At 39.5% G+C, this 27,718-nt stretch overlaps 7 protein-coding genes across 14 annotated transcripts; 3 read left to right on the top strand and 4 right to left on the bottom strand.

Moving 5' to 3' along the window:
* The first annotated feature begins 36 nt into the window (after window positions 1-36).
* On the top strand, window positions 37-6,846 carry clos (closca). The gene is made up of 3 exons (XM_011301145.1): window positions 37-314; window positions 2,147-2,298; window positions 2,370-6,846. The coding sequence occupies exons 1-3, from the start codon at window positions 53-55 to the stop codon at window positions 6,717-6,719; spliced, it is 4,764 nt and encodes a 1,587-aa protein (XP_011299447.1). The 5' UTR covers window positions 37-52; the 3' UTR covers window positions 6,720-6,846.
* LOC105264322 (RWD domain-containing protein 2A) lies at window positions 304-1,844 on the bottom strand. Its single transcript, XM_011301133.1, has 3 exons — window positions 1,400-1,844; window positions 819-1,259; window positions 304-669 (listed from the first exon to the last, which is right to left on the bottom strand). Exons 1-3 carry the CDS (start codon window positions 1,811-1,813, stop codon window positions 436-438), a joined length of 1,089 nt encoding a protein of 362 aa, XP_011299435.1. The 5' UTR covers window positions 1,814-1,844; the 3' UTR covers window positions 304-435.
* Window positions 6,847-7,024: 178 nt separating the features above from the next.
* LOC105264301 (inositol monophosphatase 2) lies at window positions 7,025-14,720 on the top strand. 2 transcript variants are annotated; one of them, XM_011301107.1, is made up of 8 exons: window positions 7,025-7,097; window positions 7,191-7,432; window positions 7,519-7,655; window positions 8,034-8,296; window positions 8,527-8,632; window positions 8,702-8,853; window positions 9,160-9,298; window positions 14,554-14,720. In XM_011301107.1, exons 2-7 carry the CDS (start codon window positions 7,364-7,366, stop codon window positions 9,294-9,296), a joined length of 864 nt encoding a protein of 287 aa, XP_011299409.1. In that variant the 5' UTR covers window positions 7,025-7,097; window positions 7,191-7,363; the 3' UTR covers window positions 9,297-9,298; window positions 14,554-14,720. The 2 variants fall into 2 exon arrangements, with proteins under 2 accessions (XP_011299409.1, XP_011299400.1); XM_011301098.1 differs by having other exon boundaries at window positions 7,072-7,432.
* On the bottom strand, window positions 9,391-13,510 carry LOC105264296 (membrane metallo-endopeptidase-like 1). Its single transcript, XM_011301087.1, has 16 exons — window positions 13,402-13,510; window positions 12,970-13,328; window positions 12,784-12,873; window positions 12,516-12,727; window positions 12,240-12,440; window positions 12,003-12,137; window positions 11,799-11,940; window positions 11,608-11,725; window positions 11,415-11,505; window positions 11,158-11,334; window positions 10,967-11,067; window positions 10,840-10,898; window positions 10,708-10,759; window positions 10,574-10,641; window positions 10,192-10,499; window positions 9,391-9,821 (listed from the first exon to the last, which is right to left on the bottom strand). The coding sequence occupies exons 1-16, from the start codon at window positions 13,413-13,415 to the stop codon at window positions 9,558-9,560; spliced, it is 2,391 nt and encodes a 796-aa protein (XP_011299389.1). The 5' UTR covers window positions 13,416-13,510; the 3' UTR covers window positions 9,391-9,557.
* LOC105264311 (testis-specific serine/threonine-protein kinase 1) lies at window positions 13,607-16,016 on the bottom strand. Of its 2 annotated transcripts, XR_891982.1 has the most exons (6): window positions 15,706-16,016; window positions 15,344-15,647; window positions 14,722-15,278; window positions 14,543-14,638; window positions 14,247-14,424; window positions 13,607-14,093 (listed from the first exon to the last, which is right to left on the bottom strand). XR_891982.1 is itself a non-coding variant. In XM_011301123.1 (5 exons), exons 1-5 carry the CDS (start codon window positions 15,805-15,807, stop codon window positions 14,344-14,346), a joined length of 1,140 nt encoding a protein of 379 aa, XP_011299425.1. In that variant the 5' UTR covers window positions 15,808-16,016; the 3' UTR covers window positions 14,181-14,343. The 2 variants fall into 2 exon arrangements, 1 of the variants encoding a protein (XP_011299425.1); XM_011301123.1 differs by lacking the exon at window positions 13,607-14,093 and having other exon boundaries at window positions 14,181-14,424.
* A 390-nt stretch (window positions 16,017-16,406) lies between these two features.
* Window positions 16,407-19,729, top strand: LOC105264272 (uncharacterized). The gene is made up of 4 exons (XM_011301043.1): window positions 16,407-16,595; window positions 18,623-18,754; window positions 18,837-18,964; window positions 19,026-19,729. The coding sequence occupies exons 1-4, from the start codon at window positions 16,479-16,481 to the stop codon at window positions 19,108-19,110; spliced, it is 462 nt and encodes a 153-aa protein (XP_011299345.1). The 5' UTR covers window positions 16,407-16,478; the 3' UTR covers window positions 19,111-19,729.
* On the bottom strand, window positions 19,080-27,670 carry Liprin-beta (liprin-beta). Of its 6 annotated transcripts, none has more exons than XR_891973.1 (11): window positions 27,467-27,670; window positions 26,963-27,384; window positions 25,939-26,083; window positions 25,344-25,498; window positions 22,302-22,463; window positions 22,070-22,201; window positions 21,778-21,952; window positions 20,967-21,262; window positions 20,283-20,831; window positions 20,011-20,224; window positions 19,080-19,803 (listed from the first exon to the last, which is right to left on the bottom strand). XR_891973.1 is itself a non-coding variant. In XM_011301058.1 (11 exons), the coding sequence occupies exons 1-11, from the start codon at window positions 23,958-23,960 to the stop codon at window positions 19,760-19,762; spliced, it is 2,181 nt and encodes a 726-aa protein (XP_011299360.1). In that variant the 5' UTR covers window positions 23,961-24,648; the 3' UTR covers window positions 19,080-19,759. The 6 variants fall into 6 exon arrangements, 1 of the variants encoding a protein (XP_011299360.1); XR_891976.1 differs by having other exon boundaries at window positions 25,948-26,083; window positions 27,467-27,669; XR_891971.1 differs by lacking the exons at window positions 25,344-25,498; window positions 25,939-26,083; window positions 26,963-27,384; window positions 27,467-27,670 and adding exons at window positions 22,788-23,088; window positions 23,160-23,293; window positions 23,402-23,601; window positions 23,870-24,648.
* Window positions 27,671-27,718: the final 48 nt, after the last annotated feature.

Raw genomic sequence — 27,718 nt, 5'->3', positions numbered from 1 at the left:
TTCTGAATGAGAATTAGTTCATTTGAGAATGTCCTCCAATCTACATCGTCCAATGATATGGAGTCTTTACTGTTCCCTTTTATTTCTCGTATACCCCACAGCCACAGGAGATGGCATAAATCACTTGGAAAAAATTCTAAACGACACAACGAATTTTTTCGAAAAACTGAAAGTCCAATTCGGTTCGTCTCCCGCAAATAACGAAACATTTGAGTCAATTAATAATCGTGTTGATGAATTTATCGATCATGTGAGCAGAGACAAAAAGCAGAGGAGCAGAAGACAGTTATTCCAGGAGAATAATTACGAAACAGGTAACACGCTTTATTATCACTCATAAACATTCAACAAATCGACGAAGACTGAAAAAATAACGTTATCTTTATGGTAATTATTATAAAAAGTAAAAAAATATTATCCTCTTTTGTGCCTAAATTAATTGCTGCTGGTAATTTTTCCCTCGACACCGAAAAAATCTTTAAACACATGCTGGGATTGATGCTCCGTTAGGTATTTCAACAATTGCCCCATGTCGTTGTGTTTATCGGTTGTTGGAAATGATATTTCTTGGAATTCCACGAATTTACGCATTGTATTTACATCTCGACCGTCTAAATTCTCCTCTTCAACTAGTTTCAGTAATATTTTGTGCCAGTTCATTACTTTAATCTGTAACAATAAAAATGATATATATTAATCAAAATAAATAAATGACAATTCTATTATATAGAATGTAAAAAAATATCAGGGAATATAAAGGAGAAATTTGTAAAAGGAGAAGAGATTGAATGAAATGAAATTGGTATAGAATGAATTACCTTTTGCCACCAATATTCACAATCCTCGAGAGATCCCTCAACACAAATAATTCCCGGCTTTCCCGCCAAACAGAAACCCGACAATTGGCACTCTTTAGCCTCATCAGCCATATCCTTCCTCTTAATATTCGAATAAATATGATGACTGTAAATCCAATAGCGACCAAAGACACTCGGTTTTCTGTTCTTTTTTTTATTTTTTCTGTTATCCTTCTCGTTATTTTTCTTGGAGTGTTTTAAATAGCCATCCAAGTGATCCTGCATCCAGGACACAATGGCATAAATGCATGGCTCATCAGGATCCTGAGTCTTGGCAAATCCAATAAGTGCGTCATTTAATTTCGTTTGCTGAGTGCGATCCAGGGCTGAACCCCTGGCATACACGTCTGGACTGACCCCTGGATACTCCAGTGGTAGAGTTATGTGAAGGTCCACACATCCCTGAGCACAAAACAATAATTAACAACAGCATTCAATTCCATTTATTAACAATAAATAGACCAGAACAATTGAGCATCAATTCTCAGTGATTTAAATTTTTGGAGAATCAACTGGAGATGTTTATATGAATAAAAACGTACCTCGGGCACAGTTATTTTTATTGAGTACGCTAATCTTCCAGGATTATCGTTATGACCGCCAGAAATAAATTCATTGATGTCAGCTAATGCACCATGATCCGATATGACTAATTCATCCGGATATACAGCTTGCAACGTCTCAAGTTCAATAACTTGAGTCGTCAAGTAATCTCGGATTTTCATAACGTCTGACATTGCCACTATATCTCGATTTACAATAAAATTGATTAACGATTTTTTATCACTGCGGAGACAAATCGCGCAATCGTGGAGAGAAATTTCGTGTGAATTTTGCGATTGGAGAAATGATATTAAAGGTTTATCGTTCCTCACTGGCGGCGATTTGGCGTTTTTTTTTTCTTGTGATGTTTTGAATTGATAGGATATATGTTTTGATGCACATGTGAGGGTCATGTGAGACAGCTGATGCTCCAGCTGATAGTGGGAAAACACTTGGATGAGCACACGACGTGCCAGGAGTGGGAATTCACCTCATGCGCATGTGTCAGCCACATATCTCGAGACCCGGCAATTTTGAATCAATTTTGAATCAATTTTGAATCAACGATATTGCACTTGCCTCCGTCGCACTGATGTACCAATTGTCAATTAAAAAATATTAAAAACAAAATCATTCACATCTGTCTCGTAATTAATTTGTTAATAAATCACCTCCGCAAGACAATTATTTTTATTATGAATTTCATAAAAAATCTGGGATGCAAATGCAATTTTATTTGTCCGCAGAAACATCGATATTACATGGGTTCCAGGCAATTCCCGGGTACACAATTCCAAACGCCACAGACATCTCCTTCTTCATGCAAAGCAGTAACTCCCAGTTGCACTGGGTAATCGGGATCCTGGATCCGAATGGAATTTCGCTACTTCGATTCGATGTAATAATTCAAAAGCCGTTCACAGCTTAGAAATTAACAAAAGAGATTGAAATCCCAATATTTTTCTCCAGGAGGCCAAGAGGTTCACTCCAGTCTACTTCTTCCCCCTGGAAAACGGAGAGCAGATTCTGGCAGACAGCAGAGGCACCTCCACCCTCTTAATAATCCGTCAATGCAACGGAATAATAAAGGTACTGCGCTCGTTCCTGACGGCAAATGGTCAGATGACGATGATCTTGGTGCAGACATTGCCAACGACCGGAGCAACTCACGCAGGGACATGGAGGGGTTTGAATCGGTTGTACCTGGGGGTGTCATTTCCCGAGCAGTTGAGAATCTACGTCTGGCAGGGTGAGAACTTCGACCAGATCGAGCCCCTGGACATCGGTGCCGAGAGAATAATTCCCCTGCAGACGGGTGGTACGATGGTGCTGGCAGCCACCGGTATCACCACGAGGATCATCTCCTTTCAACTGAAAAGCGATAAGTTCATCGTTACGCAGGAGTTACCGAGCTCCGAAGATGCTGCAAGCTTTCAGCGAGAGAATAGCCTCTTCGTGGAGAACTTCCTGGTTCTCACAGGGATCAACTCCACGATAATCTACAGGGAACGAAAACACAGATACATTCCTTACCAGAGGCTGGAGGGCGCACACCAGGTGCAGGCACTCTCCAGCGATCGAAAGGTTCTTCTTTTTCTTATCCAGAGACTCGGTGGAATGAGGGTCTTCCAGTATGATGGCTGGAGATACTCAGACCTGCAGATCTACATGCCAAAAGTCACTCAGCTGTACCCCACGTTCCTCCCGGATGGTAGCTTTGTCCTGGCAATGAAGAGCAGTGACCACAATCAGTGGACCTTCCAGAGAATGATCTGGAGAAAAAAGAAAACGTGGGATTCACTCAAGGAAGACATCCTGAAGTGGTGCACGGATTCCCTGCAAGCAGCAGAAATTTCTAAAGTGGAGATTCCAACCCTGAAGCATCCTCTGGTATTCCAAAATGTACGAATTAAAAATCTGACTACTCAGAGTGTCAATGGCCGAGGCTCACAGGAATTTTCTGACATCACGAGAATTTACAAAAGAGTTATCTCTCGTCTTGAAGACGTAAACAAACATCTGGAGACAGCTGTCTCATTGGACAAGCCAGTCTTCACGAGTCTCTCAGCTGAGAGTATCAGGGTGATGTCGAAAGTCATCACGATGAATATGAACCTCTCAATGCCCGAGGAGTTCATCAGCAAGCTTCGAACACCTGGTGATCCAAACAAAAACATGATATTCGAGAACGTGAGGACGACGTCGATAGATAATTTCAAGTGTCCCATTCCCGCAATCAGGTACGAAGAGATCAGTGTCACTGGTTTGGTGAATGGAATATCCTTCCAGTCCTTCGTGGATGACGCGTTGAAGACGAATGAGGAGAATCAGACGATAAAAGGGCGCTTCAGTTTCGATACTTTGATCGCTGACGACGCAGATCTCGATATTGATGTAGCATGGAAAACCACGAGGCAGGAGCTGAGATTTATGAGCATAACGGCCGAGGATTTGCACACGGCCTCGGGTTATCTTCTCCCCCTGGATGGAGATCCTGTGACGATGACTGGAGATCTGACGGTGTCTAGAGTGAAGATGGGAGGACTCGTTGATGTTCGAGGGCCCATTCAAGGAGTCAGTGGCGATCGAATGCGCCCCATGACAGACATCTCCGCGCCAATGGTGCTAGAGGGTCACTACCACCTCGCCGACGTAAAAATTGATGATCTCCTGGAGGCTGAGGACTTGTCTGGGCCCAACGGAGAGTCCTACAGGGAAATCCGGCGAAGCGCTTTGCCCCTGAGATCCAAATCCATTCCCATCCACATGAAATTCCTGAGTAAAAACGTCGAGTGGAACAATGTCACCCTCATCGAGCCCCTGGGCAAGTGGATCACCACCAGAAGCCCTGGAGTTAACGTCACCGGAATGAAAACAGTCTCCAATCTGACGGTATCACAATCTGTGTACGAGGGACTTCCACTTCCAGTCATATCCACGACGGTCTGCGCTCTAGGAGTTTTCACCCCTGACATCTACACCACGAACATCACCCTCAAGAGCTTGCGTGCAGATTTACTGAAAGCTGTGGAAATATTCGGCGCTTTGGAGCTGGAGGATGCACTCGCGGACGCAGCGAGGAGTTGGGAGGAGGTGCCCTGGGAGTTGAAGAACATCACAGGCGAAGCGAGGGTTGTGAATTCATCGATATCCCAGGTTGCGGATGTCGATCTTCGGGGGCTTCACGAATCCCTGGGGAAGTGGTCAAGCCCGGGTGTTCTCAAGGGTCCGATTCATGTGAAAACTCTAAGGGTGAAGAATGTAATGGCTCGAAAGGGATTCAATATTTCATTACCGAAGATCGTTAGCCAGCTGGAGGCATTGGGTAACGTCAATGTCAAGTGGGTCAATGGGATTGATATCCTAGAATTCATTGATAATGCTGTGGAGCTCGATGACATGATATCCCTGACGAACATCACTTTCCTGGGGGGGCTGTCCGTCGAGAGCATCACCACCACGACCTCGAGTATTCCATTGTTGTCGGGTTTGGGAGGAATATTCGGGGCTAAAACAATTACCGGGCCCTTCAACACCGAGCACTTGATCATTCCGGATCTTCTGGCTTTTCCTACAGATGATGGACCGGTGGAGTTCGTTGTGATCGGCAACGTGACCTTCACCAATGAGCCGACTGTCGAGATAATTAATAATGTGCACTTGGATAAATTGTCTGATGAGATCTGGATGAAGGACAAGCCGGCGACGTTCAAAGGGAGATCGGTATTCCTGGAGAATGTGACCCTTGAGGGTGCTGTCGAGGTGTTAGGGCAGATGAACACCCCAGGGCTCGGCCCCTGGTCGGAATTACGGGAGAAGATCTTCTCGAAATCGTTGGATCAAGAGATCCCTCAGAAGATATCAATTAAGTCTCTGCATGCCGGGAGAATAATCGGATCTCCCACATCTAGACTGATATCATCTCCATCAACCGGTCTTTACGACCTCGAGTTCAATTCACTCAGGAAAAATGGCGATCAAACGATCTCGTCACCTTGGAGTTTCGAGAGTATAAATATCCAGGGCAATGTGACAATAAACGGTGTGATAAACGATCTTGATTTGAACAAGGATGTTCTCAGGACAGACGTGGAGAACAATGTGATAACTGGTAAAATAATCGTCAACACCTTGACAGCGACGAATATCGATGGCCTGAAATTCGACGAATTCGCGAGGAATACGTTGAAACGTAATGATCCCCAGGAGCTCGTGGTAATCAAAGGGAAAAAGACGTTCAACAGCATGAGAGTTAAGTCTTTGAGTCTGACGTCGATCAAGGGAAAACGCATCGAGTCTTGTCTCCTGAGGCACTCCAATCAGACGATCACGGGAAAAAAGATGGTGACAGGAAGGCTGAGGGCACCAGGAATCGTAACCGAGGGTCTCATCAACGATGTGGACCTGACGAAGCTCTTGGTCTATCAGCTGAAGAAGAATTCATCCTTCCAGGTGATCGAGACGCCGATTGTTTTTCAGAATGGGTTGAGAATCCTGGGGAATCTCACGATTGATGGGCCTTACCAGGGGGTCCAGGTGGAGAGCCTCGGGGAGAGCAGACCCTCGGCTCTTCGTGTCATGAAATTACTGAAGCAACTGGCGAATTATTCGCGTTACGCTGAGGACATTGATCTTGTCTTCAGCAGTCGTGCATTCTATTTCGACAAGTTGGAGTTGATTGAGGAGAGCTCAACGCCTTCTGTTGGGACTCCGGGTAATGCTCCGGGTAATCAGTCAATCAGGTTTGATGTGTTGGGGGATTGTTCTCTCGATGATTATCGACTTCGCTGCAATAGTACGGGCGTCGTGGATTTATCGGGGGTTCTTAACTCCAGTCATGTCCTGGAGTTGAAAGCTGGTGCTCTTGGAGGCAGTTCTCGCATCGTCTGCGTCACCTCCGCTGCACCTGGGGGAGTTTCCATTTATTCTATTGATGAAGATACACTCGCCATTTCAAAGGAAGCGGAATTACTCGTGCCAGGTGTTCTCCAGGCGTCAGTTGCTACCTACATGGGATCAATCTGGATTGTTCTTGGACTCCAGGATAATATGATGATCTTGAGGTATCGCGACGGCTTTCAGGAGTTCGTCATTCCCCCCAGTGAATATTTCGCTCTGAGCCCGGGACTCGGGGATGAGCTTTTGCTGTTCAGAAATGATGGGGTCTGGAGAATTGGCGGCGTAGCAGGAACAAAAATGATTTTCAAGGCCAATCTCAAGGGGAATATCACAGTTGCTCGTCGTGCTGCAGTCCTGTACGTGCAGCTTTGTCAGGGAAATGATACGTCTTTGCTGCAGGCTCATTATGTGGGAAATTAATCCAGTAATTTATTCGTTTTCGATGTAATTTCTCTATTTGTGGAAGGAGATCATCTTTTTTAGGTGAAAACAGATGATGATTCTAGGGTTTGTTAATTTTTTATGGGGAAAATGGTATTTGTTTGTGGTGTAGCCATAAAAATATTGTTATATCTATTGAAATAAATTTAGATATATGAGAATGATTTTCAGATTCCGTGAGTCTGATACGGCACTGTTGCATTAATGATTTCGTTAAATTAAACAAACGATAAGAACCCAGATGCTCAGAGACCGGATCATGCGACAGCCTTGGGTCATGAGAAAGTGTCATTGAAATATCTTGAGATCGTAAACATGACTCAATCGTTATTTGAATTGCACTGAGTGCCAAGATCGGTAAATGGGCGTCAATTTTTCCTTTTTTAAATTCTTTTTGGTCTTTTTATTTACTGAGAGGTGAGATGTATTTTGAATTATCAATTTTTTGAGGGGCTATTCATTGGAATATTTCCGGGAGATCAATTCCTCGAGAGTGGGGGTGGAATTATGAGATAAATGGAAACTACGCGGTGTCGCATGCGATTTTTCAAGGACTTCAGACGAGTATTTCATCATCTTCTCATTCCCGGACTCATCAGTCAATAGATTCATTCGATACCGAAATGTCTAGTGAATCCGAGATAAACGAGTGCTACGAAGAAGCTGAACGATTGGTTTTAGCAGCTGGAAAGGTCGATTATTGTTCATTATTTATTCAATATTTGAAAAGTGAATTTGAAAGTCATTCTGAATTATTGTTGTTGTTTATTTATTTCAGTTAATCGTCGAAGTTTTCGAATCTGAAAAATTGGTGGAGCAGAAAGACGATGATGGAGTCGACCTGGTCACTGAATATGATCGGAAGGTTGAGGAGATGATTGTTAATAATTTAAATAGAAAATTTCCGGGCCATCGGTGAGTTCGGGGTGACGTCCACGGATGTTGGATTGAATCATTATGCTAATGTCCAGACGGGATTATGACTGAATTGTTGAATTGCAAACTGAGAGGAGTATTTAAACTCCCGTTGACGACTAGTTTTGTTTTGTACCAAGAATGCACATGAATATTCAGTCCTTCAGAGGATTGTGGAGAGAATGATTCATAAAATCTCGTTTTTATGGATTCGTTTCACTCTTGGAAATTTCCTGAATTTTCAGTGACGTAATCATAACTGAAATTCCAATATTCTCGATTAAATTCAATTTTAATAATAATAATTAATAATTTTCGTTTTTTAACGTCAAGCTCAAAATAAATGACAAAATCCATGGAATTCGTGAAATATTCTAGATTCATTGGAGAAGAAGAAACCGCAAAGGCCAACACTATTCCAGAATTTACAGAAGCTCCAACGTGGATAATAGATCCAATCGATGGAACCACCAACTTCGTCCACTGTTTCCCAAACATTGGAATCTGCGTTGCCTTTTCTGTGAAGAAAATCATTGAATTCGGGATTATTTATAATCCCATCACAAAGCAATTATTCACTGGGCGAAAAGGAAAGGGATCCTGGGTGAATGGGAAACGACTGAGAACATCGACAAAACAAGGCATGCACTCATTATTCCAGGAGAGTCTCTCCAAAAATTAATATTAATACTCTCCACACCGAAAATAGAATAGAAATCCATTCCCATTTGACACCACAATTTTTCTTTTTAAATAGCGCAGCCACTGATTGTTGACGATTTATTTTCATTATTATCAATTTTTCTTTCGTAATAGTAGAATAAAAAATTGTTAGGAAGCAAAAATGAGTAAAAGTGTATAAATTTCGTAGATTTATCTAAATGCCTCGTTGGCATGGAGCCCTGGATTGCTAAGGATAAGAATTATAGACCCAGTGTTTACAGGAGGATGGATGCAGTTATTCAAAGTACTAGAGGGTAAATAGAGGTAATGATCGATAAATTGAATCGAAGTTGTGTACATTGAGGAATTTATCATTTTTTCAGCTTGCGAGTGATAGGAACGGCTGCACTAATGCTCTGTTATATTGCAATGGGAGCAATTGAAGCTTATCACGTGGAAAGTGTTTCTGCATGGGACGTAGCGGCTGCTAAAGTCATCTTGGAAGAGGCGGGTGGTGTAATTATTGATATTTCAGGTGATGTACACGATTACGTATGAAAAACGACAAATCGAATAATTACCTTGAAAAATCCCAACAAAAAATATTTTTTCAATTGAAAAAATTATTGCGTCCAAACATTACAGCTTAAAATATTTCAATTCTTTGGAATATTTTCAGGGTTAATATTATTATTGAATAAAACTTAGACCACCGTCGGAGACCGCTCTAAATTATTTTAATTTTATTTTATTCGAAATTAATCTCTGATTTCTCGTTAATTCTGTATAATCAGATAATGTATATTAAAATTATTAATATTAAAATTTGAATGTGAAATAGGAGGAGAACTTGATCTCATGCAGCCCAAGGTGATCGCTGCCTGCAATCGATCGATAGCCGATCAATTGATTCAGTTATTCGATACCGCATCGTCAGGATCTAGTGATTCAACCATGGAGGCTCTGGTCAGATCATAGAAGTAAGAAAATCGATTTAAACTTTATTTGATATTGACATTTCATTCTCTTTAACAATCTCCCATGAAATAGTGATTAATTTCCCACTAAATAATTTTGATAATTACATAACATTCATTTTTATTTCAATTACATTATATTTGAGTTACATTTTTGCGTTAAACACACATTGCGTTGGGAAATACATATATATTCTGTGATATGTGTTACGTATATAATTTTCCGTGTAGATACGGTAATCGCATAGGTTTTTCATCTGGTTCACCAATTCCTGTGTTCGAACCGATGACGTCTCTTCGGGTTTCTATCATTCGAGACTTTCTTTTTGTGTACTGCATCCTCTTTTATCCAAACACTGCACTTGTCGTCAGGATTCATAGGACTGCCTGCAGGACAGTTGAAAATCTTTCCGAATTCGTGAGTATTCGAAATTGAACCCAGAACTCGGTATTTCCCTGGGCTGTGAGAATCACTCAATACATCCTCCCTTTTGTGATACTGTGGAGTTGATACCTCGCACCACAACTACGAGAACAATTTTAATCCATCATTTTTTATGATTGTCAATTGAAACCCCGAAAAATCAAAGAATCTTTCAATATCAAAGTGTTTTAACGAAGAGAACTGAGTTGACTCAACTCTTGACTCAATTTTTTCTGAATATCTCCAGAAATAAAGAAGATATCGAAATTTTTGTTATAACATTTTTTGCAGCTCTGAATTAGCTGCAGAAAAAAGATTTTAACAAAAATTTGGTTATCTCCATCAGGTTCGGAATTATTCCCACTGTGCGCAGGACACAGTACAATCGGGTTATTAATTTTACCACTTGCTGGTGATTTTGTTGCTAATTGCAGAATAGATTATTATCATTACTCGAATAATCAATACAAACCCCAGCGAAAGATATGAAGAACATTTGCTCGTCGGTGTATTTTTCGAACCCTGGAAGCTTCAGTTCTTCACGTTGTCTTTTGTTCTTCTGCATTCTCCTGTACGCTCGATAAACAGCTTCGATTCCGGTGGTGTCGGCGATATTTTCCTGGACAGTTCGCTGCCCCCTGGTCTCCGGACTCTCGTCACTATCTGGAGGTGCGAAGGTTTGTCCTCCGTAGAATTCATCGAACTGATCGATGAAGCATTTAGCTTGCTTGTAAAAGTTTTCAGCCACAAAAGCATAATGCGTGCCGTTCACACGTAGCCCTTTACAAAACAAATAAACTCAAATCAACCTTGATTATTAATTAGCCCGGTTCATTAAGATGTCATGTACGCACCAGCGTAATCCAAACCGTGACCCATCTCGTGACCAATTACCACTCCAGCGGTGGCATAATTGACGTAACTATCAGAGAACAGACAAATTTACTGGTAAAATGTTTTCTTTTGTTGATAATTCATAATTACTCACTTGGGGACTTTCTCGCCGAAAAGCGGCGGCTGGAAATCAACTGCCGGAACCACTGGAAATTTTGATATCATTTGTAAATATTACCAATGAGTCTGAGAATCTGAATTATTATGGAATTTCACGTGAGCTCACCCATTATATTTATATCCATGGCATATGCTGCGTTAACAGTCACGGGGTCCATCATCCATCTGAAATATCACTGCATGTACTGAACAATAATTTACAATTAACGTCAAATTTTCATAAATTTTCTTACGCCTCATTTCCTTTGTATCCACCGAACGCACGAATTGCTAACCTCTTTTCGTACCTCATATAGCTCAATACATTGTCCAAATATTCATTTCCAATCGTCAGCTGCGGATGAAAAATAATACAACAGTATAATTGTTTAATCCATCATTGAATTATTGTAAATAGATTTTTTAGTTCATGGTGTCACCGCACCCCTTTGTAATGATTCATAACAGCTGTTTCATTCTTGTACCAATCTGGGAATCCCACCATTGTTTGCATCGTATTAACTTTTTCAATGGCTTGTTTCTTTCCTTGTTCGGACAGCCAATTGGAGCTCTCGATCTGACATTTTAATTCTTTCTGGATGTTCTTCATCATCCTGAGGACCTGAATAATTTATTCATTATTTCATTTCCACCGCATTGACGTTGCACTGAAAATAATAGTCAAAATAGTCAAATAATTACAGCCTTGTGAGAATTTTCTTTGGTGTATTTAGCGATGAATAATAGTCCAGTCGCATCTGTCATCTTCACTGCTTGCACACATTCCTTCCAACTTGAAATAAAAAAAAAAGAATTCACTCTGTCCTTTTTTTACAATATCATAACAACAATAATCTTCATAATAATGTTATCAGTATTGTTCGGTGATAATTACCGAGGCGGTCGTTCCTGCACGCCATATTCTTCCTTGACGAGTTCAAAGAACCCGTCAGTTACCTCATCAGTCGTATATGGCAGCGTTCGACTCACGAATTTCCAGTGAATATAATTCACTACAGAAACAAATAAAATATTTAATAAACAAACATTCAATTATCGCGCAAAAGCTGAAGATGATTCTTTTACCGATCGTTCGTTTGTCCACTGACTCCAGAATTTTTGGCAGCCGACGATAATACCGCAAGGACGCCATGCCAACGGGAACGCTGCCATTGACTTTGACATTTGCAAGATCGAATAATCGTTGAAGAATTTTCCACCAATCGACCTGAATCCCAATGAATCAATGACTGGGAGTAAAAAATTTTATATCTTATCGGTAATAATTACATTTGCCTGCGGATCTTTAATAGATTGTGTGCGATTATGCCACCACTCGACGAAGGTCTCGAGATCGGTCTCCTCGAGGTCATCATCCTCGAAAAGTTCTTCCAGTATATCAAGGGGACTTTCTGGCTTGCCTGCCTGAATTTCAGTTAATTAACAAATCACAGACTCTTCAAGACACACCATTCGAATATTTCTGATTAATTAATTGTTGAACATAGTTGATAGAGAATAAAATACCATGTAGATAGCCTTCTCCAGCTTTATGATCCCCTCGACGTCCTTCTGCAGCTGTTCTTCAGAAACATCAGCACGTGTGTGTTCAATAAACAGTCTAGCCACAGCTTTTACCAGATGTTGATATATTTCATAGTCATCTCCAGTGTAGTTTCTGTATTTCGAAGGAAGCATCTCACTCAATGGCAATGATGGCTGGAAGAACTGATGGCAAATTCATAAGTTAGGTAATTATGTGATTGTCATCCACTTGAAAACAATTTCAAAGACACATCTTACGAGCAATCCTTTATCGGGGTCTTGACCTGGCATGGAGATTGGGTCTATTTGCCAAAATGTGTAGTCCCCTGTTAAATGTGCGTAGAAATCCTCAACTTCTTGCCAGGACATGTCATCATCATGCCATTCCTCGGCATCCATGATCATTGGCCATCCACCATTCTCCATGACGAATGACTCGATAGGCTTCAGTCCTCTAGCCTCACGAGCCTCTGCACCATCACCAAAATTAATCCCTCCATTAATCATAAATATTACAAATACTAACTTGTGTCCATGCAGGAACGGTACCACTTCTTCGCCTGTCGAATGGGAAGAATCTCGTTGATCTCATCATCGGAGTCATCCTCCAGTAGCTCTGGAGGACATCAAATTGTCGTAATTCAACATTTGATTTCATTCATCATGAAAATTCAACTGCAACATTATTACAACATTATCATAAATCGATTACCTCTAATTCGACTCTCCACCATCGATTGAAAATGCGAGAATCTGCTCCACGATGCCTCATATTTTGGAATAGGATCCTTAGCTGCCCATCCACCACAAGCGAAATCATAAAAATTCTCACACGGATTGACAGATTCGTCTATCGTCTCGTGGAATGCACTAGCTATTGCGCGACATTCGTCGGACTTACAAACTTTCGCCTTTTTGTGTTCAACAATATCATTTTCCGTATTGTCCACTTCATTTTCAGATCCCTCAGCTTCCTCCAACGAGAACAACCAAGACAAGTCATTCGGAATATTTCGTCGCTTGCCATGCAAATGCGATGTCGAGGATAACGACAATATCGCCAACAATACTCTAAACAAAGAATGAAAATAAAAATTGAAGTAACTAGAAAATAATCAGCGAGATGACAGTAAATTAAACTCACAACAATGCCTTCATTGTGCTAATTTTATCGCGACGGCATACGCATTCAAACGACTGACAAACAATTTCAAATGAAAAAGTTTTTATTTAAAGCTGACGAGAGACCGGAAGAGCTTTTCTATCTCCTAGGCTAATGAGGATGCAATATCATCTTCACTGCCGGTTTTCGATCCTTCCTGACAGGATGCGATAAAGATTCGCGGCAGTCGCGAGTCAATTATCTTCTCTGATTTAATCAATTTTCCCATATTGAAATTAACTAGAACAAGGAGACGACAGATTAATAATTTCGATAACTCATATCACTAGAAAGGAGCATCCGAGAGCATCAGTCGCATTATTATTTAAGTAATTAGTAATTAATTGATTGAATTATTGGAACTGTAGGGACGATATGCGTCAGCTTTCGGTGATGCCTGGCAGGATGTGATATAATTAATGGAACTGATAGATTTATCTACTATTTCCGAGGCAAATTAATTCGTACACTCTTGACAATCATATTTATTATTGTACATACTCAATTCCAAGGTGCTGTTAATTATCTTTAATATTTAAAAAGATGTGGAAATTAGGAGAATAAATCAGGGCATGAGGTTTTCATCGTTCAATTTCCAATTGAAGACTTTCTAACAGGATCCATGGGACTGCCAACTGGGCAATTAAAAGCTGTAGTAAACCCTGGATGATTATCTATAAAAAATAAATTAATTACAATCGTTCTACACTGAAAAAAAAAATTTCTTTAACCAAGAATATTTAATAACCACAAGAAAATATTCTTGGCAAAAATAATTTTTTTTCTCAGTGTAATACTCCACCGCGGGATATTTTATTCCAAAATACCTGAGTCCAACCGGCAACGAGAGTATACCCCAGCGATTGACGTGTTCGCAGGAACAAGAATAAATAATTAAAAAGGAAATTCAAGAAACTCCAGAAATTACTCGCTAATACTTCCCAGACGATTGAGACCTGAAGCTCGTGGAAGATTTCTGTTATCAATAGCGGAAGTACTCAGGGTCTGCCATCCAAAGAGAAATAAATTATTTAAACTTTAAATCTATACTCAATGGAAAGTTATTGATTTTTTTATTTTTTTCTAGCGCAATTCCTCCATTCACAGAAAATCTGATCATTACTTTTTTTCCAGAATCTGCAAGAACTTTGACGTCTTCGCCCTTGGAGTCTTCACCTCGTGACTCTCTTCTTTGTGGATGATGATCGTCTCTATATAACTGAGAGAAAATGAAAGTATTGATCCGAAATAGAACGAAATCGGTATTAATTCCCTAAAAATAAAGTTGAAATTTCATTGTACCGATTGTTTTCTGAGTTTCTCCTCATTTTTCTTTCGTTCCTCGATGGCATTGTTGAGAGCTGCCTGTTCAGCTGGTGTCATAACGACTAATCTGGGATCCATGGCAATCCAGCTGCTGTGAATAATCTGATCAACACTCCATCGTTTCGCGACTTCTGGCTCCAACAGATTCATCACCAGCTTCTTAACTTGCTCACTGAGACTGTCAGCAACTTTTTTCCGAAATTTCCACTTGCGATTCATCTGGATTTCGTACAATTTTTTTAAATTTGGCTCGTCAAAGGGCATGGCCTTGTTGAGGATTATGTAGAGGATCACCCCAAGGGACCACGTGTCAGCAGCTTTGGGATTGTACGGAGCTCCACGAAGAATCTCCGGTGCAGCGTACATCAGGGAACCGCAGAATGTATCACTCAGAACTTTTTTACCCCTCGGATCAATTACATAACGTGCAAAACCAAAATCAGTTAACTTGACGTTATTGTTGGCCGTCAGAAGGACATTCTCGCATTTGATGTCCCTGTGAGCTATCTCCATCTCATGGAGGTACTGGAGTCCTTCAATTATTGAATAATCTAAAGAATCAATTATCAAATAAAATTGTTAACTGGAAATTACGTACCTAGAGCTAATTGTCTGAACCAAACGCGGGCTTGGTCTTCGTCGACGGCTCCATTCTTCAACGTGAAATCGAGAAGATCTCCATTCTCCGCAAATCTCATGAAGATGAAGTACCTGCAGCGTCTCTGGAATATGCTGTGCACGTGGACGACGTGAGGATGATTTAACTTCGCTAGGATATCCAGCTCTCGTGGTAGAAATTTTTTAACAAAATCCTTGGGTGCCTTGGACGTGTCCACGATTTTACAAGCTAGGGGACTTATCTGCTCGGGTTCATTCTCTGGGGTGTACTCTGCCAGAAACACCTGAGAAGGGTCATCCCCTTGGAATTATTAATCCACGGGTGATCGATCGATTAATTACCTTTGCAAATGAACCCTCTCCTAATTTTCGCAGTAATTTATACCCACGTGATCGCAATGTCAGTTCTTCGGATGGAGTTTGATTGAGTTCAACCTGCGACATGTGCTTTTAACCAATTAATATTATTTACAGCCTTCTCACCCCCATAATTTATTGCATAAATAATTCCCAATCAATTTTTAATACGAATCCATCGATTCTGACTACCGATCATGCTCAAATCGTCGTGAATATTCACATTGATAGATAAATACCAAGATTTTTTCATTTTTTATATTTAATTTCGTGTTCACAATTTTTAAACAAAATAAATGACTGCCGATTTCACTCGTACCGATTCCAGCGATTTGTCGAGCGCATCGATCGATTAATTACTGCCTTTTCCAGATTTCTAGATAAAATTGCATAAAGTACAATTAATTTTTCATTTCATAATATTTGAAAGCTTTATATAATTCTCTCTGGCGGTATTCGATTGATAATAATTTCGATATCGCAGGATCGAAATACCCTGAGAAGGTAGAAATACGGGAATTAGACTAATGAAGACCGATGATGAAATTGGAGATCGTAATGAAAAAGAAGTGCTCTCTCTAATTGATTGATATTGACCTCTTGCACACTGTTGCCATTAATTATGACGAGTCTTCTATATTTATCACCGACCCGATCGAGCTTTACAGATAACGAACCCCAAGCATTCTCCACGTTTCAATCGATATCCCAACGGAGGGAAAACGTTATTCAGAATTGACAGAGATATTAATACACAGATGTGGTTTAGTCTGCAACCGACGCTGACTGCAGTGAATTCTTCCAAACACTGGACCAAGTACCTGGACGAGATGATCGAGTTCAGCGATGACAGAAATTATTTCATCATCGATCAGGTGAGTTATTTTATAACGAATCAGCACTAATAATCGGTAGTAATCACCGACTTAATTATCAATTAATAATAATTAAAGTGATATCGGTGTGTAATCCAGACCTGAAGACATCAAATTTCGACTTGTCCTTATTTTAATATTTCCTGTTTATTGCGCATTTTCATTTAATTCTATCATTTCTATTTTATATTTTGTGTTTGAAGAGTTATGAGTGCGTTACCAATTCCGAAGAATTTCTAATTTATTCTTGAACGTTATGCAAAAATCGATTTATCGGTAATGTTCCAGAAATTATCCAAATACTGATAAAATTCTTATTTCTTATCAATTTTTATTGTATAAATATCATATAAATATATATTTTTTTTATATTCCATCAAAATCACCATAAATAATAAAAATAAGATTTATTCTCTTTACAAAATAAACAGAAACTTTGATAATTGAGATTAATAAAGCACACGTCAGTCGAAAAATTTTTTTTTCCACATAAACTTTTTATTTCATCAACAGAACTATTGTACAGCAATAGAAATTAATTAATTTGTAATTTACATTTTAAATTGCAACGTATAAACAACGAAGAGATAAAGGGCAATAATTTTGTAAAAACCGTTCGATTCATCGAATAGATTTCTTCAGCTTCTCATCGAGAAGCTGATGTACAGCCTCAGCCCCACCAGTTCTCAAAGTTCCTCTCAAGTCCTGCATTCCAATTCCAGAAGAGACTAATCTCTCAATCAAGTCGTCACTCATTCCAATTCTCCCCTCAGCCTTCAGTTTTCGGTACTCCCTCTGCATATCGACCCCTTTCAATCGACTCCCAATACCCGCCAGCAGTTCCCCAACTGTTTTCCTGCTCTCGATGAAACGAAAGTCCTCGATGTTGATCCTTGGATGATTGACGAGATTTTGCATCATGATGACGTCGTTCATGGCATCATGTGCTCCACAGCAATCCCCGAGAAATTCCGAAGCCATTGAAACGAGTTTGTAATTCTTCCCCTGATCACATCGACCTGGCAGGAACTCCTTGAAGAGGGGGAGTGTGTCTGAGAATCCATTGACAATTCTCTGGAAGTCTTCCATCATTCCATTCTGGTGGAGCAATGTCAGGAGCATTGGGGCATCGAACCGGAAGCAGTTGTGAGCGATCAGGATCACTTCCCCTTCGATCGACTTCAAGTACTGGATGAAGCTCCCAACAGCTGATTCCTTTGTCACAGCCTTCACAAGCTCACCCTCACGATTGTACATTCTGCCTTCGACTAGGGAAAATCCTGTCAGTCCGGTGATGAACTTTGGAATACCATCGTCTGGAATTATGTACTCGTTGTAATGTTTATCGCCACAACGAGCGGCTATTTGAATTATCTCAGAGGTCGGTTTCAGTCCTGTGGTCTCGGTGTCGAAGAAAACCAGGGAAAATTTTTCCATATCGAGTTCTTTAGAATTTCTTGAGTCCTCCATTGCTTTTAGGGCGACTTTCATAGACGAAAGGTTGAATGCCATTCTTGTTGAAGGTTGACTGCTGATCCTAATATCTCAGATTATTATTTATGAAAATTCATAAGTAGAAGAGATATTTTAACAATTCACAGGATTCTCATTTGCAATTGATAGGTCACGAAGAACAATTGTTGTTTCGGTATAATGAAGAAAACGAGACCGAACGCACGCTCCGCCCCGCCATTTGAGTCTGTTGTGTTTACATATCCAATTGACAAATGAGAATGAGTTTTATCCAGTTTTATGGGATGACCAATGAGAAATCCGTTTCGGCTCACCGCCCACTTTCCACTCCCTGTTTTTTTCTGACGGATTATTATTCGAATACCTACTTTTTGGAGCAGTTGTATAGTTGACAGGCCCTGACAGGTTTGTTGTGAGAGTTGTGACTGACAAAACATCATAAATGAGAGAGGGGATATAAACCTGTTGCTCTTTTGCGCATGACGGATGTCACGCCTCACGCGTCGAATACCCCGCGGTGTTTCAAATATTTTTTTAACACGATATGATTTCAGGTGGAAAGGATGATGAGAGAACGATGGAGGATAATTAGATGTACAACCAAGTACGGATGGCTCGTGGCTTATTACCAAGGATCAAAAATATCTCAGGAGCGGATGAAAATATTGATTAATCTCGCCAACAAAGTTAGTCCAGCGGTTATTAAACCCCACAGTAATTTAAATTGTAATAATAATTAATAGTTATTGATCGATTAATTGTCTGTAGATTGGCCAGAGAAATTGTGAAGTAGCTGTTGCTAGAATTCGCAAATTATCCTATGGAATTCATCCAAATCAAATTCCAATTGTAGCTGAGGCCATTCTCAACGAGATATACACAATCCTGATCTTGAAGTAAGTAATCCTGAGAAAATCCCTTTTCATGTTGTTATTTCATTTGATATATTATCGGAAGGCAAAGGAGGGAGTTTCGATGGGAAATGAAACGCCTGATACCAAAACCACCGACAGTGTTTACAATCTCCAACGATATATTTTGAAAGCGATTAATACATTCGATTGACGATGACTCAAGAGTCCCCTCGCTAAATATGTATAGATGAAAATAAAATGAAAGTAATGAATTTTTACATCTCTCAGTGGGATAAAAACAGACGTAAAAAAAAATAAAATCTCCATGATCTTCCAAAGAGAAAATGAAAACAATTAACTCATGGCTTTATCCCCAAAACAATGCATACAAAGAATAAAAAAAATGTAATGTTGAATGCAGTAAAGTAAAATAGATTTTTTTAGGCACTCAGGATCGCAATAAACATGTACAATGAATTTATGTGTACGTAGGTATTAAAAATACACACTCTTAGATAAAAAGAATTCGACTCTAGTCAAACATTTTACGCAATGAATTGTGTAACAAATCTCATTGGCCTATCCATTATTGAATATTGTCACACACGAAATGAATAATGTATACTGGTAACTGATTATCATATCCCGTGGATTCAGTTCATAATTATGTAAAAAGTTTCATTGAAAAAAGAAACACTAGCTGACTATTTGATTCAATTTCGCCAATAGTGTGGTCCCATAATTTTAAATAAAGTCTACAATCTCCTATTGTGCATCGAACATTATTAGAATTCCTGCTGTTTCATTAATCTACACTTCATTGTATTGAAATATCGCTCATAGGCAGCCAATGATTTTTCTGTGCTCTATTATTTCCAAATCTGAAATAAAAACAATGATTATTTATGTAAAAACACCAATATTCTGTCATTTTATTGTCTCCAATCATGAAGCTAGGAGCCAAAAGTGTTCACAGTCGTCCCAAATGTGAATGTTCAAGTATTTTTTTTTTTAAACTTTGTGCTTAACTTTTTAGTTCATCCCAATGAGCAACACCTAATGGCAATTAGTCGAGTTAGATAACTTACAGAGTTAGTTCGAGATGAAATTCATCTAGCTGGCAAATGGCGTGAATGATTATTGTTAGATTGTGGGTGAATTGAGATTAGGGCTGCCTGGAGTTGATGAGGGTGTCGATGGTGTACCTGGTGGTGATGCTTCCAAGGGGCACACCAAATTTCCGTAATCAATTTCACTCTTGCTCTTCTTTCGCTTCAGAGTGAATTGAGATTTCTTTGGTGCCTATTGAATAACAAATTGTTGTAAATCAATGAACAATATATTGGTAGAATAAACTCACCTTCAATCGAGCTGTAAGTGTCAATGGAACAAATCCAAGAGTAGTCTCCATCTCCCTCTTGTGCTGTACAACTTCTCTCCCCAGAATCTGATTGAAATGAGTCGTCAAATGTCTCCTCAACAGAGTTTTGGCAGGTGGAATGCTGAGCAGAGTAGCGAGTAACTCAGAGGTGAATCTTCCCTCATGAATAATGAGCCCCCCATGTACCCCTGATCCCCTCATATTGGGGGCATACTCAGCCAGATCCACGACTCTCAACCACTCCATAACCCTGTGATTCGTCCACAAAGCTACATTACTCCCATCAGCTCCATTTCCACTCACCGATCTTCTCTCTAGATTATCAAACTCAAAATTCAATTCACGGAGCACTTGGATACCACGACGCAAACTTGCTGCGTGGAGTTGAGCTGTTACACCGAGAGTGAGAAGATCCTCTGTGGTCAGTCTGTGAAGAACACGACCGTCTACTTTGGCATTGTGAAAAGCTTCCTTGTGCTGCGGTAGACCAACATCGTCGAGCCAACGAAGGACTGCTCCATTGTCCATCTAACAATAATTAAAACATCATTATAAATTTAAAAACAGTATTCATATTATCCCGAATTTTTTTAAAAGAACTGTTTTTTTCTTTTGATATTGCAATTTTGGAGACAAAACATTTTCATGATTTACAAAAAATACCTTTTCAGATCCGATAAATCCCACTGCATGACACCTCTCGCACTCTATAGCATACAGTAACTTTTTTCTATGAAGACTGTTCTTAATATCCAGTTCTTTCTCTATCTGATGGACCGTAGCATCGAGGAGTTTAGTGCCTGTAGCACCCCATCTCCTCAGCTCAGGTGCATAAGCCTCTAGACCTAGTCTGGTAAGCCACTCCTCCACTTCCTCCATTGATAAATCGTTCAAAGGCTTCGGAGGAGGCACTTCAGCACGAGCTAATGGCTCAGAGATCACGATTCTCTCCTCCTCAGCTAAAAAACAATACCTCTTCGATAAATTACTCTCAAACCTCCACTGAATTCCGGTATTCATGTCTCACTGAGAAATTCGTGCAAAATTCTACGCAATAATGCATGACTCAAGCAAGGGAGGAGAAATTCGTCATTACGTGTTATCTCTGTATTTCTGCAAAAATGCAACGAAATGAATTTGATGAAGAAATTGAAAGGATTAAGTGAAATAAACTTATAAATATATAAAGAACCAGAATTCCACTCGTTCGAGGAATAACTCTGAATCCATGAGAGATACCGAAATTCTTTTCATTACCTTTTTTATAGATTGCAATGAGATCTAAAAAAAAGATGAGCACATAAATTTTGATGTTTCTCTTAGATTCAGAGATATTGCACGATAACTCATCTATTTCCTTTGAGACTTGTCCATTTGATTAGAGAATTGCTCCACAAGTTTAGATTTTCAAATAAAAATAAAGGAAGGGTCATTCCAAGCACAATCTCAAGGTGCTTAGACATATTGAAATAACCTAGAGCCGGGGCAGATAAACATCTGGCTGAATTTCCTCTGACTGCAAGTGGTACCGTAGTTTGAGCACCCGATATTTGATGAGAAACCTTACCGAAGGCTACGCCTTTTTTCACTGATGTCGGAGGTCTTGGAAGGCTGCTATATTGCCCTGCGTGTCTGCTGAATTTTTCGCCCTTTAACGATCATAAATTCGTCAGTCTTACGCATAATCATATTTAATTCATTGCTCTCGCATTTTTTGTCCCGATTTGAAGGCGCAATTTAAATTATTGGATTATTGTTGTTCTTACGTTTGATATTGATGTTGCACTACGAAGTGCGACATTTTCATGCTCCAGACTCGCTTGTCGCAGTTTCATTTCTGATAAGGATGTTAGCAGCTCGAGTTTTTGAGTTTCTAGGGCACTTCGAGATAATACCTCCTGTAAATAGAGGAAAAAATCCATTCGGAAGTGAATAAAATGTTGATAAAGCTTAATAATTAAATCGTTGTTCTATGGAGGTGTCTGTTATTGTTATTACCTTTTGCAAAACATCTTCCATTTGTCGCATAGCATCTTTCTTCTCCTGAAGAATATTCTCGAGTTCTAAAATTTTACTAGACTGTGCATCGACTTGTTCAGATAATACTGATACTTCCATGTGTAAACCTGCCCTTTCATTCTCAAGTTTCCGCAATCTTTCCTGATAAACAAACCACAAAAAATGAAAAATCGAAATAATTCGAGAATTATTTCTCAACCAAAATGATAAAGACGGTGAATTTTTCGAAATAGCTCCGAAACCGTTGGAGATACTAAAAATTTCGTGATAACCCTTTCTACAGCTCTCCATTAGCTGTACAAAAAAGATTACTAGAAAAATTTTGCTATCTCGTTTACTTCGGAAGATATTTTTTAAAATCTAAAATCCTTTTAGCAGTTTTGGAGAATGATTGGTGTACAGGGTAGTGAGAGCGACAAATAATTTATTAATTGTTCAGACGATTTTATTATTTCGATCGTATACCTCGGTATTATTATTGTAGTAATTCATGTATGGATTACTGCCATAATGACACTGAAATTGCTGGAGGGAGCAGTAATGCGGTAGCATCGACCTCTCATGATCGCAGTAAAGAAGATCGCTCTGTGATCTGGCTCTCTGATCCCTGTCATTTCTGTTCCTCAGTCTTCTGCGTCTTCTGTCCAGTGACAGTGACACTGTACTAGATGTCTTCGAGTTACCACGGTACACCTGATCCTTGATATTTGGCTGATTCTTTCCTGATTGCAAGTGGTGATTGGCATTTCGATAGTCGCACGAGTCCCTATCAATTTTTTATCAATACAATTTATTGAAACATTTACGGAATAGAGGTCATCGGGGAAATTGTAATACCCAATTGGTGTGATGCAGTGACCAACTGTCAACTGAGGATGGGAAGGTACGTGATGAATATTAGAAGATCCTGTGCAGACATTTGGAATGCTCTGGTGAAGGGCAATCGATCTAGCGTAGCCCAGTAAACAATTCTAGAGATTCAAAATTAAAGATGGATTCAGTCGCTGGAAATTTATTATTTCCAATTTTTTTATTCAATTTTTCACCCCTTTGGTAGGCATTTGAAAATAAAAATTGACCTGGCAGAGACAGCCTTGTGATCTGCAGACCTCGTGATTCCTAGGGGCTGCAGGCAAATCTCCACTCATTTCCCTAGGATAATCCTCAGTGTATCCTCGCTCAGACGTCGAGGATGTCCCATCGGAGTCGTACGCCTCCGAAGGAGTCCAACGACAATCCCAACGTTTTACAGTAGACGTAGCATCCGAGGAATCTGAGTCTAAATTCATAGATCCAGTCACCAAAAAATCCCGACAATATTCAACAATATATTGTCACCCAGTGACTCATCAAAATCTAAAAATAACTGAATCCTTCATTGGATATGAAAATATTCTGCCATGAGTGAATTGTACGGACTCTTCAACAAAGAAATATTTTCCTTCAATTTTCCCCGATCCACTCATTGCTGAAATAATCCCAATTTTAACAACGCGGAATCAATCCTTCCTGATTTATTGTTTTTACAATGAATTCATTAGTTCAACCTTTTGGATGACTCTTGTCGTCCTCCTCCAGGATGGGGTCCAGATCCTGTCTCTCCGTGACACATCCATTCGTCCAGACTCCCTCCATCATCAGCACTTGTTTATAATTAATAAAAAAAACAGCACTTTTTCACAGAAAAAAAAATCCCCAAAACAAACAAAGAAATTGCACTTCACTGCACCCAGAGGGGCCACATAGTTCTCACTCCATCGACTACAATCCGAAGAAAAAATAAAATAAGGATCGATCGTTGATGAATCAATAGAGTATCGATAATAGATCAATAAAATGATTATCGAATCACTCGGGTATCACTCGAACTGAAATACGATAGTAGTAAAAGGTCCTATTCGACAAAAGCCGGTATAAATCACCTCAAACTACGCAAGTACAAAAAACGAGTTAAAAAAGTGTATTTTTGAAATATCGTCTGATGAAAATCGAAATGAACCGGGACGACACGTCTGATGTACGTCGAGCCTTTGAAGAGATGTCTTGGGCAAACGCCCTGTGTCCCACAGACTCAAAATCTAAATTTAAACAGCCACAAAATCCTCGAGACTGCCACTTATAAATAGTTACACTGTTTCTGTGAGCTTCAAATGAGTTTATCGCCACTGGCAGGGGAAGTTCGTCTCGAGAAAGCCCATGAGGGACGCCAAATGCTTCTCCTTACGGGGCCGAATCAGTATGATGGGAATTTACTCAGACGAATTCGTTATTCTTGCTCGTTCGGCCTGAACTTTTGCCATGGAAGCTGCGGAAAAAACTCGGGGGTTCGACGGAAACTCTTGTTCACTCGTTTGCATTTATGTTGGTGATCCAATTACGGAATTCATGGAGTTCGCAGCACTCGAGGTAATTCATTACCGCAATTAAATTGAGGAAATTAATTGGAGCAGTCGTTCAAGACCGAATCAATGAACTAATTCAGGGGATATATAATTTCACGTTTTTCACGTGTTGTTTGACGTGGAAATTCCGGGGATTTTTCATCTTTGAATTTTATTTTTATTTCTTAAATTTATTAATGAATTATTTATTTCATCCCAATAATTGATAATTGACAAATCTTTCTGGGATAATCAATTTTCATATTAAATAATTATCGTCAGGGCTTTCAGAGTTGGAATGAAATATCGTAGAGAAGTGGGTGAATGTAAATTATAATGAAAAAAAATGGAAAATAGCCCGACATTTATTCGTACTATCAATTTCTAGGGTGTCATCATTTCCTGATTAAACAGTCAGTAAAAAATATCGATTCCGCCGGTGGAGATAAAAAATTAACAGCGGAAAGCGTTTTATTACAGTGCAACGTGATTGGCAGATTGATTACCGATAATACACGTGCAATAGGGCCGGAAGTTCGGGAAAAGGGCATCCGGGCACTGGTGTCGCAGGAACCCTCGTAGAATTTCTAATAAAATTCTCCGTCTATTTTTTCTCTATCCTCTTTTTGTTTGAACTTACCGATTGCATCCACTGCAATAGAACATCTGATGTATTAGCATCCGGTGGTGGTGGCGGTGCGGGAGAATTTTGGATGACAGCCACAAGATTTCTTGCTGCCTCTCTCACCGAATCCTTCCAGTCTGTAGGTGTTTCTGCACCTTCTACACAAGCCCCTTCGCCAAAAAAAAAAAACAGAAAACATAAATTGAGTAGGGAAAAACAAGTAAATAACACGTGTCTCAACCCATCTGCAGGTTTTTCGAAAATATTCCATTAGAAAAGGGAGTCACGAAATTTTCGTGAAGACCTTTTTTGTAGAACTCACCGAGCTCTAGAAAAAAGGTCTCTATAACATGTCCAGTATCTCCCCTGATTTCGGAGAATTTCCCGAAAAACTCACGAATAGTCGACACAACTCACTCCTATTACTCCACCACATAATTAATGCAATATCATAAATCATAAATGCAATGTTTATAAAATAAATTATCCCCAAAAATTCTTCAGACTATTGATGATTAAAAAGTAAACGAGCTGTTTATCGAAATTAAAGAAAATCACGCGCACGAGAAATCTAAAAATAAAAAAAAAGAGAAAAAAAAAGATGTGGTACATTTTTTACCGGAAATAATGCCGTCCATTTGTAACAGTGCAGCTTCCAGCATTTTACTCGCCTCCGTCGAAGTACCAGTTATAAAAGTGCTGGATTCACCTCCTTCAGTTGTCCCCCCTTCCTCACCTTTTCCCATCGTTTTTTCCTGAAAAAAAAATCATTAAAAATCCCATTAAACACCTCTAATCCAAAAATATTACTCTCCACGAATCCTCTAATGAACTCATCAATATAATAACCTCCGGAAGGACAATACAATCATCATCAATTAACCATTAATTACTCTTACCCTTGAACGCCATAGTGACAAGCGTTTGGCGAAAATTTTCGGTTCGACAGGGAAATAAAATATTAATTTCGTTGATCAACAGGTATTCGGAAGCAAACACGCCCAATATGTCATCCACCATAACTACTGTCACCGTTTTCTCGCCCCCACATTTCTCCCCCTCTCCCCTCACCCTCCCCCTTCCACTCATTCAATTACAGACTATTAAAATGTCATTTGCCCAACTCATGTCTCACACAGTAAATCAATGTTTACTCTCCAAAGAAATTTAATTATTGATTCTTGGGAGGCAGATGAGGTATTTATTCCGGGATTTTAATATTCGATTATTCATCACATATGGAATCCTGGGAAATCAGCTGTTTCTGGAAATCAACGGATTTTAGAGGGATTAAATAAATTATTGTGGAATAGTTATTGAATAATCATTGAATCGTGAAAAACTTGGGGATCTTTTTTTTATGGAGCAATTTTCCTCAGGGTCTGGGATTTGTGGACGTTAAAAATTGAAGAATTTATTCGGTGATTGATAATTGATCTCGATTTTTGTTGTCGTTCTGTAAGAATTAAATGTTTAGTTGAATTTTTTTTATCGATTCGTGGGGGCTCCTTCCCGTGGAGATAGAACTCAACACTTGTTGCATGTCATATCTTCCGTTACTCCGAATCACGTGAAGAGTCGTTTATAAATAAAAAGAATTAATTATAAAGGCAATAGATAATGTGAAAAATTACCTCAATTTTGTTAACATCCACTGGGTCCTCGTGATAATTCCAGGAATTCCCAAAATCCCTCACAAGAAAAACCCCAACACTTCGTACACACTGGAAACTTCTCACTTCATTCACTAATTTCAGTTTTAAATAAATGACCCAGAGAAAAATTGCTGGGATATAATTCTGTCAAAACACTTGTTACGTATTTCTTCAGGATCACACAAAAGAAGGTTATGTCCACTCGTCACAGTTTTCACCCAAAAAATCGTGAAAAACCCGTGAACCCATGAAAAACCTCTGCAAAAACTCTCCCCCAAGGTCGACGAGAAAAAAAATTCACTATAACACCTGTCCACACCTACATCAGAGAAAAATCCTTGAAATCGTATACCCCGGGCGATATAAACCGATAAAATCAAATCTCCGCAAAAAACAAATACCTGAAAAAAAACCTCCAGTAAATCGTCAGCATTCAAAAAACACCTGGAAGAAATCTTCCCCCAATCAATCTCTCATATTTACCGACAAAATCCCGGATAACACGTCCCCGAGATAACAAAAGTGCTCCAAAAACACTTGCTCTTCACTTTACTCGTCACGTAAATTAATTGTAAACATCATTGCCCCCTAAACACGACAAAAAAATAAAAAATAACTGGATATGATGGCACTGTCATTGAATGATCTCCAAAGAGGCCAGACCGGGCTCAGGGGGTCATCGTGATCCTAGGAGTAGTAGTACCTACCCCACGTCAGTGAGGGCATGACAATCTA

Source organism: Fopius arisanus, unplaced genomic scaffold (assembly GCF_000806365.1).
Source record: "Fopius arisanus strain USDA-PBARC FA_bdor unplaced genomic scaffold, ASM80636v1 scaffold00001, whole genome shotgun sequence".
NCBI classification, from domain to species: Eukaryota; Metazoa; Arthropoda; class Insecta; order Hymenoptera; family Braconidae; genus Fopius; species Fopius arisanus.
Note: the sequence above shows the minus strand (reverse complement) of the source record. Positions and strands in the feature narration are given on the sequence as shown.

What these genes read in the sequence shown, in the direction of transcription:
- clos (XM_011301145.1), top strand. Translation starts at nt 53, where the DNA reads ATGATATGGAGTCTTTACTGTTCCCTTTTATTTCTCGTATACCCCACA. An exon ending in GGAGAATAATTACGAAACAG is followed by an intron (nt 315 to 2,146) that starts GTAACACGCTTT and finishes ATTTGTCCGCAG; the next exon opens with AAACATCGATATTACATGGG. An exon ending in TTTCGCTACTTCGATTCGAT is followed by an intron (nt 2,299 to 2,369) that starts GTAATAATTCAA and finishes ATTTTTCTCCAG; the next exon opens with GAGGCCAAGAGGTTCACTCC.
- LOC105264322 (XM_011301133.1), bottom strand. Translation starts at nt 1,813, where the DNA reads ATGACCCTCACATGTGCATCAAAACATATATCCTATCAATTCAAAACA. An exon ending in TAAAAATAACTGTGCCCGAG is followed by an intron (nt 1,260 to 1,399) that starts GTACGTTTTTAT and finishes TTTTGTGCTCAG; the next exon opens with GGATGTGTGGACCTTCACAT. An exon ending in GTGAATATTGGTGGCAAAAG is followed by an intron (nt 670 to 818) that starts GTAATTCATTCT and finishes TTATTGTTACAG; the next exon opens with ATTAAAGTAATGAACTGGCA.
- LOC105264301 (XM_011301107.1), top strand. Translation starts at nt 7,364, where the DNA reads ATGTCTAGTGAATCCGAGATAAACGAGTGCTACGAAGAAGCTGAACGA. An exon ending in TGGTTTTAGCAGCTGGAAAG is followed by an intron (nt 7,433 to 7,518) that starts GTCGATTATTGT and finishes TATTTATTTCAG; the next exon opens with TTAATCGTCGAAGTTTTCGA. An exon ending in GTTATTCAAAGTACTAGAGG is followed by an intron (nt 8,633 to 8,701) that starts GTAAATAGAGGT and finishes TCATTTTTTCAG; the next exon opens with CTTGCGAGTGATAGGAACGG.
- LOC105264296 (XM_011301087.1), bottom strand. An exon ending in ACCCCGATAAAGGATTGCTC is followed by an intron (nt 12,441 to 12,515) that starts GTAAGATGTGTC and finishes ATTTGCCATCAG; the next exon opens with TTCTTCCAGCCATCATTGCC. An exon ending in TTCGGCGAGAAAGTCCCCAA is followed by an intron (nt 10,642 to 10,707) that starts GTGAGTAATTAT and finishes GTTCTCTGATAG; the next exon opens with TTACGTCAATTATGCCACCG.
- LOC105264311 (XM_011301123.1), bottom strand. Translation starts at nt 15,807, where the DNA reads ATGTCGCAGGTTGAACTCAATCAAACTCCATCCGAAGAACTGACATTG. An exon ending in GAGAGGGTTCATTTGCAAAG is followed by an intron (nt 15,648 to 15,705) that starts GTAATTAATCGA and finishes GACCCTTCTCAG; the next exon opens with GTGTTTCTGGCAGAGTACAC. An exon ending in TTGCAGATTCTGGAAAAAAA is followed by an intron (nt 14,425 to 14,542) that starts GTAATGATCAGA and finishes TTTGGATGGCAG; the next exon opens with ACCCTGAGTACTTCCGCTAT.
- LOC105264272 (XM_011301043.1), top strand. Translation starts at nt 16,479, where the DNA reads ATGTGGTTTAGTCTGCAACCGACGCTGACTGCAGTGAATTCTTCCAAA. An exon ending in ATTATTTCATCATCGATCAG is followed by an intron (nt 16,596 to 18,622) that starts GTGAGTTATTTT and finishes ATATGATTTCAG; the next exon opens with GTGGAAAGGATGATGAGAGA. An exon ending in TACACAATCCTGATCTTGAA is followed by an intron (nt 18,965 to 19,025) that starts GTAAGTAATCCT and finishes TATTATCGGAAG; the next exon opens with GCAAAGGAGGGAGTTTCGAT.
- Liprin-beta (XM_011301058.1), bottom strand. Translation starts at nt 23,960, where the DNA reads ATGATGGAGGGAGTCTGGACGAATGGATGTGTCACGGAGAGACAGGAT. An exon ending in CGACAAGAGTCATCCAAAAG is followed by an intron (nt 23,602 to 23,869) that starts GTTGAACTAATG and finishes CTATGAATTTAG; the next exon opens with ACTCAGATTCCTCGGATGCT. An exon ending in ACTACAATAATAATACCGAG is followed by an intron (nt 22,464 to 22,787) that starts GTATACGATCGA and finishes TTTGTTTATCAG; the next exon opens with GAAAGATTGCGGAAACTTGA.